Source organism: Sebastes umbrosus, chromosome 2, assembly GCF_015220745.1.
Source record: "Sebastes umbrosus isolate fSebUmb1 chromosome 2, fSebUmb1.pri, whole genome shotgun sequence".
Lineage (NCBI taxonomy): Eukaryota > Metazoa > Chordata > Actinopteri > Perciformes > Sebastidae > Sebastes > Sebastes umbrosus.
The window spans coordinates 2,287,039-2,302,034 of NC_051270.1; the positions used below are offsets into that span (position 1 = coordinate 2,287,039).

Consider the following 14,996-nt stretch of genomic DNA (forward strand, 5'->3'; position numbering starts at 1 on the left):
TGTTAATGCATGCTCGATTTAACACTGATAGTAGAAGAAGCATCCCTAATGCTCACTTCTGTGAGTCACTTTTGTAATTAGCACTAAATATTAGGGCTGGGACGATTCACCTATCTCCCGATTCGATACTATCATGATACTTGGGTGCCGATTCGATATGTATTTCCATTCGATATTGCGATTTATTGTGATTTTTGTTAACTTTTTTACCACTAGACCATGGAGAAAAAGTTGAACCATACACTTCTAGGGACTTTTACTTGGGAAAATATCTAAATTAATACAGAAAAAATGTTTGATTTTCAGCATGCATGTAGTCAGACTTGTCCCGAAGTCAAATATATCAGTCATCGTCAGACATTATTTATTATCCAGCAACCCAAAAATCAAAGAATAAAGACATTTCCCTCACAAATTAGAGGTATTTTCTTTTTAATTTATAAGGGACATGTAATGTTTTATACGTCTGGTGAATATAATCCAATCAATCTTATTTCCATAGATGTATTTTGTAAATACAAATAACACCTTATTTTGAAAACCGGACGCAATCCCACGTGTCTACTTCCTCTAAATTCTCCAAGCTCTCCTGTCAGCTCCGTTCTCTTTATCCATCCATGGTCAGCTCCATCGGGGCCGTTTGAATGCAGAGAACATAAATGTCAGTCTCTGGGTGCTCTACAGTCGTGGCGTCGGCCCATTTGACCACGGAGACGAGAGCGACGGCCGGCTCGACCGCAACGTTACCGCGATACGATAACGTTTCCTGTCCGTGACTGGCATGCAGCTTTAGCCGTGATGTCTAGCTCTGCTTTTCCTGCAATGTGTGAAACCCAAAGTGTTTCCATCCTTTACTGGATGTGTAGTGTTTACCACGCTGGATTTAACATGTGAGGGTGCAGGTCGTATCCACGCTGACCCTCCAACATTTTCTACTGTCTTGTTTCGGCTTATGGCGGCCGGCTGCTGTTTGTTTTTATTGACGGACACGGAACAGATAGCACTAACTTCCTTCTACCTCTGCATAAACTCAAATTTCAAAGTAAATATATCGATTCTGGCATTAAAAAATCGATTTCAAAATCGTAAAAAACAAATCGTGATACATAGCTGAATCAAATTTTTTCCCAGCCCTAGTGTTCAAGTCTCAAAGTGTCGTTGAGTTATTTTGAAGTGACATTAGTGACATTTGTGATGTGTTTCGATATTTCTGTTACGTTCTTTACGTATGTATTTTTCTTATTTTACGTTCTTATATTAAACCAAACTATGATGTTTTTCCTAAACTTAACTAAGCGTTTTGTCGCCTAAACCTAACTGCAGCCGTTACCGTAGTTGCATGGCGTAAAAATGACACGCCAAAAGACTAATGTAAGATTAGATTTATTTTTGTAAAGATTTATTTTATACAGCATACATTTTGTATTCTGCTCTTTAAGTTATTTTATGGAACTATATAATTTGGCGCACCTTACGTGCTTGTAAGGTGAGTGATGATTAAGATTGGCGGAGTGATATGATGTAAGAAGTGACCTTTAAGTTATCGGTGTTCAATTGTCCTACGCTTGAGTTGAGATATTAAAGTGGATCCTGTTGCACAGACCAAGCTCTCCCCTTGCTCTTGCTTTACCCACAGCCCTACAGTAGTTTAATTAAGTGACAAGTAAGTTTATAGTTAAGGCAGCAAGAAGCCTGCCTTACACTAATATGCGTTCTCATGACACACAGAATATCCTTGTGATGTCATGCCATTTATACGCCTTCTCATGAGATTGGAGTTGCAGCAAAAAGTCCAGCGGAGGCTGATGGGAATGTCATTATTTTTGCAGGAATTTGGTGATAAACCAAAGTACTGGACACATTAAAATGTTGACCTGATGATGGAGCTAGGTGAAGGGTCAGAAGATTACCAAAGGTTGAGGGGAACATGAATGTGTGAACCAAGTTTCACGGCAATTCATCAAATAGTTGATGTGGTGTCGCTAGAGGAAAAGTCTGAGGATCACTAATGTCAGTACGATTCAACCTCAAAGTAACTTGAATATCTGTAGTGAATTACATGGGAATCCATGTAATAGTGGTCAAGTTATTTCAGTCTGGACCAACATTGCTATCCCATAGAGCCACGCTGATAGCATGCAACATGGCTAAAAAACTTTCAGGTCATAATTTTTGAAAGGGACAATTTTGCATAATGAGTACTTTTACTTTTGATACTTTAAGAACATTTAGCTGGTAATACTTGTGTACTTTTAAGCAGAATTTTGAATGCAGGACTTTTATTGTACAACCTGGGGAGTCTAATTAGGAAATAGTAGAGAAATATGAAGAGAACATCTTTAAAATAAAAAAGGAACATTTGAATGACTAAGATTTATCCAGAAGAAGTTGATGTCAACACATCAACACTTATTGCTTAAACATATGTTAGAGATGTTAAAGTAGTAATGTCAAAGAAATCTGATGCAATTATGAGGATGATGATGAAAGTGTGGTTAAAAGCAAAAGCTAACTTCCTTTCTTCTTCCTCTGAATTATAAACCATCGAGGTTCTGCTTGTTTAATACTAAGTATGCAACGTGTTCGTAGAAAGACTGATGAGGACAGACGAGGAAGTGAAAGTAGGAAAAGAAAACTACTGAGCTAGACAATTTTACTGTGACGTTATTGGTATTACGTTTACTTTGTAATTATTTGTTATAAATTAACCATTTACCATACACTTTCCCATATTAAAGTAGCTTTAAGCAGCCTGGAAATCATGTATCTATGTAGGTAGGTAGGTATGTAGTTAGGTATGTACATTATTAATTATTATTTCATTGTTTGCTAACAGTAAAATAACTATTAACTAAGTTTAATTAACTATCATTTACCATTTATAAATGATGGTTATAAGTGTTACCAAAGTAGCAAAACTACAGGGTAGAAATACTCTGTTACAAGTAAAAGTCTTGCATTCAAAATCTTACTCCAATAAAAGTACAAATGTATCAGCATCAAAATATACTTTAAGTACCAAAAGTATTCATTCATTATGCAGAATTGTCAATTATAGAATAATAGTGTTATTTTGGAAGGATTATTGATCATTTTTATCAATTCTCCAGTGATAACAAATGGTTAAATTTAGCACCAAATCTGTGGAAAAAAAACAAAATTGCTGCAACAACTTATGAGTCATAATAGAGCATGGGAATGACCATTACAAAAGTATATCATCATGTTCTATGCTCTTATACACTTTCACAATTTATTATTTATGACTAGTATAGCTTGACACACAGTGCTGAGCTGCATCTCAAATGAATCTTCAGGTTCCAGCTTTCAGATGATGATCTCTTCTATGTGACATCTACTGTTGACCTGCTATCTCCCTCTAAAGACCCCCTGTAGTCCCCTACCCCTCTAAAACAGGGCGGATGGTAAGGGGTTAAGATACATTTTGAACAGAATAACAAAATGTGTAATTAATCACGATTAACTATGGACAATCATATCATATCATTAATGCAAGGAAGTTGAGAAGTCATAACATTACGAGCAAAGAAGTCGTAATATTATGAGAATAAAGTCATAACTTTACGAGAAAAAAAGTCGTATGACTTTATTTTCATAATACTACGAATTTTTTTCTCGTAATATTACAACTTTATTCTCTACATCTCAGATTATTTTTTTCCCTCAATGTGGCCCTAATACTCCGTCATACCGTCGTACCATAGACCTACAACAATGATAAATAAACATTAAAATGCAAACAAAGAACAGTTATTCATTTCCATTTTTAAAAATCCACATGGAGCCACTGGAGAGGAGCTAAAGAGACGCAGGTTGCTGACCCCTGACCTCTGACCCCTGGACTAAACCAAACACAATTCCAACACCGAAGGTCCTTCTCATTTCAGCATTTTTCGCCTCCTCGACTCCTCGCTCCTCGATCCTCCGGCTGTGACCCGGAAATCGATCTCAGTCCTCCATCTTGAAGGACGTCCCAATTCATAAAATGCGCATCGAGGAGCGAGGATCGAGGAGCGAGGAGGCTTGCTGGAGGAGCTATGAGCGAGGATACACCAGTGCATCCTCCAGTGTTTCCTGCACGGAAGTTTATCACCGACCGACACGCCCCCTTACTGGATATCAGTTATTGATTGGACGCTGCGCCGGTCGGTTTGATCTGATACATCAACATCACTAGAGTTTTATACCGGAGTGAAAACAGATCACAGATTAACAGTTTTATAGTTTAGTTGTCTTCTGATTCACCATCTAGTTATAATCTGTGTTAACTGTAGGTGTGAACAGCAGACGGATCATGTTGATGGTGAAGTGTGAACAGCAGCAGAAGGACCTACAGGAGCTCTGCTTCACACACCGTCACTGAAGGAGTCTGACACTTAGAGGGGTTTATAAAAGCTGACATACACATTTATAACTTTCTTCATTTATTATAAAGAGTTTTCTTTTGATCATCTGTTATTTCCCCCATTAACTTTTATTAAAGATACAGTTAAAGTCAGAGAGAGAAGGAGGGTCTCTCTTTTACACCTTTTACATAATTTATCCTCATTTCCATTCAGTCACATGAGGCTGATAATTCCTGAGTGTCGGGTTTGATATGAGTTATATCATTTCACTTTTCCCTCAAACATTCAGACTAATACATAACTTCTACTATCAGAATATAAATAAATACAGACGCTAATAATGAATAAATAATATAAAGATATTGATCCAGTAGAGATGGTTCCTGGTCCTCTAAGCAGGACTCAGTCCACAGTAGAGATGGTTCCTGGTCCTCTAAGCAGGACTCAGTCCACAGTAGAGATGGTTCCTGGTCCTCTAAGCAGGACTCAGTCCACAGTAGAGATGGTTCCTGGTCCTCTAAGCAGGACTCAGTCCACAGTAGAGATGGTTCCTGGTCCTCTAAGCAGGACTCAGTCCACAGTAGAGATGGTTCCTGGTCCTCTAAGCAGGACTCAGTCCTCAGTATAAATACAGACTGCAGCTGTTATTCATGTGTTAAACAGGTAACAGGCTACAGAGAGGAAACACTGCTGCTCTGATAACTCTGTTTCTTTATTAATATTAGATCAGGTCAGGCATAAACAGCTGTTAAAGCCGACTCACAGCAGATCCAGCTGTGATCAGCTGCTGCTGTCATCAGAAACGGACGTCGCTCCACGTGACGCTTCAGAGGAAACGACGTCTCATGTCTCTAAAAACATATTTACTCGTTTCCTCTCTCCTCGAGTCGTTTCCTCGCCTCCTCCGCTCGCATCTCCCGTGGGCGGGACTAAGACACGAGTCGAGGAGCCGAGGAGAGGAATCAAGCCGTATAAAAGCACTAATGGGAAAGACCCCAGCTAACTAAATGAGCACACAGCAAAAACAGCTAACGATGCTCGCTAGTGATGCTCGCTAACATTACTTCATGCTAATGTTACCCACACAAACGATGTAAACTCACTGAACCAGCAGCCAAGATGAGAAATAAACTTCACTTTATCTATTGATTTATTTGTCTTACCTTTGTTGTTTTGTGATTAAAAGTAGTGTTTGAGGTCATATTAAAGCTTCTAACGGCTTTTAACTGCTACTAACTGCTACTAACGGCTGATAACGGCTGCTCTAATGGCGGTTGTGAGTGGATTCCAGCCGTTTGTATTCATTTGCGCGGGTATTTTGCACACGGCCCCCGCGGCTGTAATCTAACCAAAGATCGTATATTACCAAGAAGGTAAAGTCAAGTGTTTGTTCCATTTCAACATCGGTGGCCAGCAGCAAAGCTACACTACCGCCATTTTGAATGAAAGTAACTAATGGACGACAGTTAAACGTCCGCCTAAAAAGTGCCGTACAACAATAAAACTAAATAATTTCTCTTCTGTTGTCATATTCTACTGAAATAGCCTGTGTTGAACACTACAATATTATAAATATAATAAGCGTTTTCCGTTTAAAGTGGCAGCAGCTTCATCTCTTTGCTTTCATACTCTTTGATTTAACTACTGGCCTTCCATGTGAAACACACTGTCTCCATCTAGTGGAGGCATTATGGTACTACAACACAGGCATGAGGTGTCCATATAGACAATGATGGGTTATGGCTTTATTTGAGTGGGAACATGTATATATGTATCTGATTGATTGATTTTTCAAAATAAATTCAAAACAGTTGTATTTAGATGGAATTAACACATATAGTGTATTTAAAAAAATAAATTATATCAATAGAAATTAATAAAAGCAAAATCTATAAATGAACGTTATTGTAATATTGCGGTAAGGACATTTAGAATAAGGACAAGTGATGGAAAACAGAAAAAATAAACATGTTACAGAATAAAATCAATAAAAAAATAAGTAATTTTGTGTACCTGTTTGTATGTATTACATACTCTGATGGTTAAAATTCATAGAGATTGATTTTTTTATTTTTATTTGGGAGAGTCAAAAGTGACCGTAGAAACTGTAAATATACATACAGTATATACTGTTCATGTATCCCTGTATCCCCTATTGTAGACAAAAGTATGTGGACATTATAATGTATTTTTAGACATTCGCATCAAATTAGCCGTTCCCAGTTAAATGTTTTTTATAAAATAAGTTACACACGTTGAAGCTCATGATTATAGTGCTGACATTTTGAGATAAAAAAACCTCAACAAGGTTTAATTTTAATGTTTTTATTGGTTAGGTCATCCTAATTTAATTTCAAATAATTAAATTAAATGTTCTTTTTAAATATCGTCTTCAAAGAGGAAAGCATAACTAAAAGCAAAAACCCATTCACGCATATCATTTAAAATGTGAAAAAAAACAAACAAATCAAAAAGTTCCTCCTAAAAACACTCAAATCACAACAACATCAAACAATAATAATTGCAATGAAACACACTATACACAACTGAATCTATGAATCTTAAGAAGTGGTGCAACATGGGCCAGAACAAACACATCGGTGCACTCCTTTATGTTCATCCAGTCAGCTGAGCAGTCGGTTCGTCGTCCTGTTACGTTCATGTCTCTGAATCTCTCTGGGGTTTCCCCGCGGTCTCTCCATGGGCCGAGTGAGGGCTGTGATTAGATGTGGGGGGGAAGAGGGGGCGTCGCGCAGGTAAGGCCGGTCACGATGGTGGCTTCCGCTTTTTAAAAACCAAAGGTGTTCTCGCCGCTGTACGCCACGTATAAAAAGCCGTCTTCGTCCTTCTCTTTCTCGTACAGCTGCCCCATCGTGATGCTGAAACAGGAAGAAGACACACAGGGTCATTATTGATCAGGAGGACAGCTGATCAATGACTAGTATTGTATGTATCACAACCTGATATCTCTTCTTCCTCTGAGCCACAGAGCTCCATTAAAACACATAAATGAGCCTCACTATGTCACATGTTCCTTCTAGGTCTGTCAAAGTTAACGCGATGACGCATTAACGCAAATTGCGATTTTTAGGTTGTAGCGTTTTCAGTTTTAAAGCTAAAGTGAAAATACTGGTATCATATAAAACCAGGAAACTTAAAGAATCCATCGGTACCAACCATGTTATACTTGCATGTCAAGAAGGAGGCTAGACCCACGAGTCTCCCCTTTACAGACATGCCCACTTTATGATAATCACATGCAGTTTGGGGCAAGTCATAGTCAAGTCAGCACACTGACACACTGACAGCTGTTGTTGCCTGTTGGGCTGCAGTTTGACATGTTATGATTGGAGCATATTGTTTTATGCTAAATGCAGTACCTGTGAGGGTTTCTGGACAATATCTGTCATTGTTTTGTGTTGTTAATTGATTTACAATAACAAATTTTGCACAATGATCCTTTTCAAAATAATATATATTACATTATTGGATCCGAACTATTGATGCATTAACGTGTTCATCACTGTAATGTTGCAGCTGCAAAATTGTATATATATATATAATCCAATATTTGTCATTGTTTTGTGTTGTTAATTGATTTCCAATAATAAATATATACATACATTTGCATTCCCATGTTGATAAGAGTATTAAATACTCGACAAGTCTCCCTTTAAGGTACATTTAGAACAGATGCAAAATGTTTTAATCGCGATTAAATATATATATTCTAATTGATTGACAGCCTTAGTATTTTTCTCACCTCCCACTCCGGCAGGTCACCGAACATTTATTTTTTTATTATTTATTTTACACTGAGTCAGTGGAGTTAGACAGTTGGAATATAGAAAATATCATGAAACCTTAACCCCTGACTATTTTTAACTTTTTAAGAATAATATTTCTTTATATAAGGATAATCTATCTGCCATGGTAGCAGGTTACCTGAAATTTCTGCATGCGACAGCCAACATTTACCCGGTATTTGGCACGTGGCAGGTGTTGATAGCATTCCCTGTTTGTTTGGCTGCACAACATCAGTTTGAAACAACAGACAGGTTAGTGAGGTTTAAACTGTAAAAGATTAAAAGCTCGGATAGTTTAATGTGAAACTGTAACTGGATTATTATGTCACCAGATGTGGTTCTCTACAGCAAGAAACAAGTGTTAAAGTGTAAAAGCTCTGCTTGTTGGTCCCAGAGGCCGTATATATTTCTCTCTGTGTGACGGGGTTAAAAGTACAGAGTGAAAGTGCTGAGTCATGATCGGCTGGTCAGAGAGGAGTGATGATGGGTGTAACAACAGCTCACTCTGGATGTGGTAATTGTTGAATCAGCCTGAACACCCAGTCCTAATCACACATTAACTCACGGTGTTAATGTTTTCCAGGTGTACTCAAAGAAATAATCCCTCTACCTGCTTCGCTTCTTCCAACTTCAGCTTCTTTGATCAGTTTATTTAATCATCTTTTCTTAAATTTACCTTATAAAGACACTCAACCATGAAAATGAAATAACTGAGATAAGAAGCCCCACAGGAAATTAAAAAGAGTCACTTTATCCCGACTGTGACGGCGTCTGAATTAAACAGAGTTCCTGTTGATAACAGTCATAAATGTGATTTGACTCCAGTTTTATCTCAACTACCTTTTATGACTGGATGAATCATCTGTGAACCAGTGAACCTCCTCAGTCCTGCTGTTTCACCTGAAATCATTCTAGAGCTGCAACGATCAGTCCACTTGAAGGAAATGTATCTGCAACTATTTTGATAAATCAATTAATTGCTAATTGAGTCGTTTTCTCATCAAAAATGCCAAATATTTACTGGTTGAAGCTTCTGAAATGTGATGATTCACAGCTTTTCTTTCTCACATATCATACTAATTAAAACATATTTGGGTTTTGGACAAAATAAGACGCCACTTTGAGCTCTGTTAAGTTGTGATGGATGTTGAGGCGATATTGGCCTGAAAGTTCGAAGTTGAACTCTACGGAGGACAGAACCTGCCAAAAATAAATGAATAAATAACTCAATAAATAAATAAGTCATTACATATAGCAAAAATAATATTAAACATAAATGTAGCAATTAATTCAAATATGACAAATTAGTATTTCGTATTAATTATCTTCTAATAATTTACTCCCCTGTTTAATTCTCCCTTTTATTTATTTTTTTACGTATTTATTTTAATTAATTTTAAAATGCATTTATATATTTTTCATTTATTTTTCTTGCATAGAAAGAAAGTGAACGGGAATGTTAATATTGCGTTATGTGTGACTGCTGTTACTCTTAAAAATTCAGATCGTAGAAGAATTGTGTTTCTGTTTATATTTAAATGGATATTAACTGCATGCATTTCATAAACATACCAGATAGTTGTATTTTTTTTTCTTATTAACTTTAAAATTAAAGTTGTCGGAATATTTGCAATACAGACCAAATTAAAATGTTGACAACCAGAGAAAGATGCTGAACTTTTAGACAAACTTGGTGTCACTGTTTAGAGAGAAAACCTCATGATTAAATCAAATAAACCAAGTACTGTTTTATAAATTGATGATGTAATTGCCGTGCGTTATAATCTTCACTAGGGCTGCAACTAATGATTATTATCGGTTAATCTGCTGATTATTTATTTTTTTATTTTAATCTTAGAAAATACCAGAAATTAGTGAAAAATGCCGCCATAACTTCTCACACCCCAATGAGGTGTATTCACAGTACAAAACCCAAAGATATTCAGCTTAAAAGCAGTAAATAAACCTGTATTTTTGCTGAAAAAACTTCACCAAAACTTCAACAATTCATCAATTATCAAAAATAGTTACCAATTAATTTTCTGATTTCTTTCTATTTATACTCTCAAAACACAAATTATACGAGTTAAAAAATGACAATTACGTACTTTAATTAATAATGTTATTGTTGTTGTGGACGCGAGAGGGAATTAACTGCACCATGTCAAGGTTATTACTGCAATAATTACCTATGAAATCATATAATTATTATTCTGAATCCTGTCATTTATTTGTTCCCATGAAGCAAACGTTCTGAGGCCCGGTACCGGTACTCGACCCGGGTATTAGGAACCTCTTAAAAGGACTAAACCCCCCCCAGCGTCCCGGCCCTGACCTGGACTGAGGCACCGTCTTGTCCACGAACAGGAAGATGGCCTTCTCTGAGGGCAGCTGGATGCGTTTCCTGATGATCCACATGAACTGAGCCACTGTGATGTCGGAGGGGACCAGGTACTTCCTCTTGTCGATGTCCACTATCTGTGATCCCGACACTTTCTCCACAATCACCTGACGAAACAAACACACACACGGAGGTATTGATTACAGATCAGTAACACAACACACATCCCGAAGAAGACTGAATCAGCTGGAGAGGGTTCACTCACCGGGACCCTGTCAGGGTACTTGTTGCGGATTTTGGCTGACTCTATGCATCGATGTTCTGGAGGACAAACAGAAACATTAATGTTAATTATTTTAATCTTTTACACGATGACAGAAACACACGTTTCTTAGGTAAAACTTCCTCTTCTGTTCAGACACGAGAGACAAAACAGTGATGGACAGAGATCAATATTTAACAGCTGAGGTGAGACATTTACAGGCAGCTGCTGTGGATCAAAGACACACTGAGACCACAAAACCTAATCAATCAATCAATCCAGACACTTAAACAGTGAAAGTGCATCATCAATAAATCATCAACACATTAGCTCTTTGTGTAATTATTGTACTGACAGCCTCTATAACACCATTCCTGCTGAAACCTATTATTAATGATTATTTTTACAGCAAAATTTGCTCAAAAGTGAGTGAATCACTACCAAATAATAATTATATCAACATTTAGTTTAGTCTATTTGAGAGGGGACTGTAAAAATTAATAAATACACATGGTATAAAAAATGCCATAATTAACCAAAAGGTTATTTTTCATCTTTTGTAGGCATCCTAAAATACATCACAACAAAAACATAAAACATAAAATAAAAAAAGTTTGTATTTAGTTTCTTTCTTCTCGGGCTGCAACTAACGATTACTTTCAATGTTATTATTTTCATTGCTTAAAGCTACTTTAATTGGGGAAAATGGGGGAAAGTGTATGTATGTATGATGAGCAATTTAATATTTTTTCATATTTTTATTGTAAATGTTTCTATTTTATTTTTGTTTCTTGACTTTTTCAGTACTTGCTTTTACTCCGTTTAGTGTTATCCACCAAAAACAACAATGGAAATTCCTTTTATGAGAAAACTTGGCAATAAATCTGACTCAGATTTTTAACTATTTGTTGTCTTTTTATTGCTAAACAATTAATTAAAAAATAATCAACAGATTATTCGATAGTGAAAATAATCATTGGTTGTAGTCTTATAGGAGAACAAAACTTTATACAATTAGTATTCAGTATGAAACTGGATATCTGTTGTCACTTTATCTTTTATATACTTTTACTTACTGTTTTACAGCTGTTTACTGTATAAATATGTTTATACTTACCATTATGCAGATACATTTACTACATTGCTGCTTAGATTCAATTAGTTAATTTGCAACTACTGTTTAATGTTTATTACTTTATTTATGTTATATTTTATCCCTTATTTTTATCTTGGACTTTCTTATATTAAGACTTTCTGTTGTTTTTACTTGTGTGATCTAATTTTTCTTTTTACACACATTTAATGAGCATCGTTGGACGAAGCTTCTTTGTAAATGTTGTGCGTATGATAACTAAAGAACTTGTACTTGATAAGGAACATCCTCTTTTTTACAGGAAGCAGAGGGGTTTATGGGTAATGGAGTTTCAAGACTGACACCAACAATAACACTGTGTTGGAAAGAAGCCAACTGCCATATTCTCATTAGTTTTACACATTTAACATTTAAAACAGAGACAATTTAAATCCCATGTTATTTCTCACCAACAACATGTAAACTGTGCTCATTAATTAACATATAAACTGAATATTAAAGTCTATTTTTAAAGTCTGATAAACACCACCAGCTAGCCTGTCAACAGGAAGTTAATTCAGATCATGAAGTTTAAGGAATTAAAATACCAGCTATGTTTTGGTTTCAGATTAATAAAAGGTACAAATGAGTTGTTTGCTTTCTGATGTTTTATCATAATTCATTTTAGTATCCTTTTGATAAAGTAAGCTGTTTTAAAGAATCACTTTAGTCTCTGATAACATGTGAGAGACATTTTCTTTCTTTTTTGTGTAAACATTTAGTCGATTTATTGACAAAAAGATTGATCAAAAACTGATACTTAGTTTCTCTTTATACTTCAACTTAAACAATAAGTTGAATAACAGAAAAATAATAGCCAATAATTCCATTAATTAAATAATTATTCAAATAATTTATCAAATTAAAATGTCAAAAATGTACTGCTGCTCTTCTGTTTTACATGACTGTAAAAAAGGTTGGTTTCAGATTAATAAATGTATAAATGAGTTGTTTTAGTATCCTTTTGATATAGTAAGCTGTTTTAAGGAATAACTTTAGCCTCTGATAACTTGTGAGGGACATTTTCTTTCTTTTTTTTGTAAACAATTAGTCGATTTATTGACAGAAATGTGGATGAATTATTTAAAAGGCTAATAGTTGGATGTAAACCAGCTCTGCAGGCCTGCACCTGTCCTCCCAAAACAACTTTAGTGACAACTATCAGGCCTCCAGTTTTAATAAAAAAATAATACTGAGTTTCACCTTATAGTTCAACTTAAACAATTAGTTGAATAACAGAAAAATAATAGCCAACATTTCCATTAATTAAATAATTATTTAAGTAATTTATAAAAGTGAAATGTTAAACATTTACTGTGAGAAATTGATGCCTTTCTCTGTTTTACAACATGACAGTAAAAAAAATACCAGATATGTTTTGGTTTCAGATTCAGTTTGCTTTCTTATGTTTTATCATAGTAAGCTATTTTAAGGAATAACATTAGTCTCTGATAACATGACAGGGACATTTTCTTTCTTTCTTTTTTGTAAACAATTAGTTGATTTATTGACAGAAATCTGGATGAATAATTTAAAAGGCTAAAAGCTGGATGTAAACCAGCTCTGCAGGCCTGCACCTGTCCTCACCAAAACAACTTTGGTGACAACTATCAGGCCTCCAGTTTACAACAAGTGTAATAAAATGAAACTATAATATGTATCTGTATAAAACAGACTAGTAATTATCTAGCATCTAACTCAACCACAGGCTAGCTCAGAGCCTCCTCTCTCAACAGCAGCCTGCAGGAACAGGCCACAGTGTGTAATTAACCTTATTCTAAAGGGATTTACTAAACTATTAAACACTCATTTATCTCATCCACCTCTTAAATACATGATTACACTTTAATAAATGTAACTGCGTGTACATTTTGTTTGTTATCCATCATTAAACCCCCTCTCTCCTCTCCTCCTCCTCTGCTCTTACCCAGGGAGTGATCCTCTTTGAACATCCATTTCATGGTTTCCTGAGGCTCTTTTTCAGCTCGATGCAGATGAAGATTATAACCAACACGATGTATAAGATCTTTCTGAATATATTCCTGTAACTGTAACCTTTAAATAGTGAGTGTTAAAGTGGAGGAAGGAGACGAGAGAACAGCTCAGATCTCAACTCTTCAGAAGCAAAACAACAAACAACAATCTGCTGCTCTTCTTCTCTAGCAGAGCTGCTGCTGCCCAGCGGTGACGTCACACCCGGGCTGGTCCATTCCGAGGGGAGGGGAGGGGAGGCAGACAGGAGAGACAATTAGACGCTCCGACTTTTTGTACACTTAAATAATTAAAATTAAATACATTAATTTCTTCTCTAGATAACTATAATGTTTTATTCTTTAATATCAACATTCACATTGTATCTGTGTCTTTTACATGGCGACCTTTTAACAGAGTTACCCTGTTAGTTGAATTTGGTCCCACCCACAGTGCAGAAACATAAACATAACCATATATCTACAGTAGCAGGCTGCGTCTAATGGTTATTTTAATTGTCGATTAATAGATTAAAAATTAATGCAATTTTGTGATTATTCAATTAAAAAATGTTTATAAAATATCAGAAAATTTGGAAAAAAAATCCCTAGGTTACTTCTCCAAATTGTTAGTTTTGTTTAACAAGAAACAAAAAAACAAAAAGATAAATAAAATAATATTAAAATAAAATAATAAAAAACATTTTATTTTATTTTCTATTTTTTTTATTATTTTCTTAATTTGTTTTGTAATAATAATAATAATTATTATTATTATTAAAATTATTAATATTATTATTATTATTATTATTATTATTATTGTTATTATTATTATTATTACAACAATCAACAATCTGCTCTTCAATATCAGCCTGCTGCCCCAACGGTGACGTCACACCCGGGCTGTTCCATTCCGACGCACACAGGAGGGGGTGACAGACAGGAGAGACAATTAGACGCTCCGACTTTTTTACACTTAAATAATTAAAATCAAATACATTAATTTCCTCTATCAAGAACTAATACGTTTTAATGTTTAATGTTAACATTCACTTGTATCTGTGTCTTTTACATGGCAAACTTTTAACTGAGTTACCCTGTTAGTTATATTTGGTCCC

The 14,996-nt window shown here is 35.4% G+C and overlaps 1 protein-coding gene across 1 annotated transcript; it reads right to left on the reverse strand.

Moving 5' to 3' along the window:
* Positions 1-6,676: 6,676 nt before the first annotated feature.
* LOC119502173 (gamma-aminobutyric acid receptor-associated protein-like 2) lies at positions 6,677-14,080 on the reverse strand. The gene is made up of 4 exons (XM_037792994.1): positions 13,836-14,080; positions 10,780-10,835; positions 10,509-10,681; positions 6,677-7,246 (listed from the first exon to the last, which is right to left on the reverse strand). The coding sequence occupies exons 1-4, from the start codon at positions 13,867-13,869 to the stop codon at positions 7,156-7,158; spliced, it is 354 nt and encodes a 117-aa protein (XP_037648922.1). The 5' UTR covers positions 13,870-14,080; the 3' UTR covers positions 6,677-7,155.
* Positions 14,081-14,996: the final 916 nt, after the last annotated feature.

Excerpts from the sequence above, each read along its gene's own strand:
- LOC119502173 (XM_037792994.1), bottom strand. The coding sequence starts at position 13,869 with ATGAAATGGATGTTCAAAGAGGATCACTCCCTGG. Across the intron at positions 10,682-10,779 it reads AGTACCCTGACAGGGTCCCG|GTGATTGTGGAGAAAGTGTC; the intron begins GTGAGTGAACCC and ends TTGTTTCGTCAG. Across the intron at positions 7,247-10,508 it reads AAGACGGTGCCTCAGTCCAG|CATCACGATGGGGCAGCTGT; the intron begins GTCAGGGCCGGG and ends TTCCTGTTTCAG.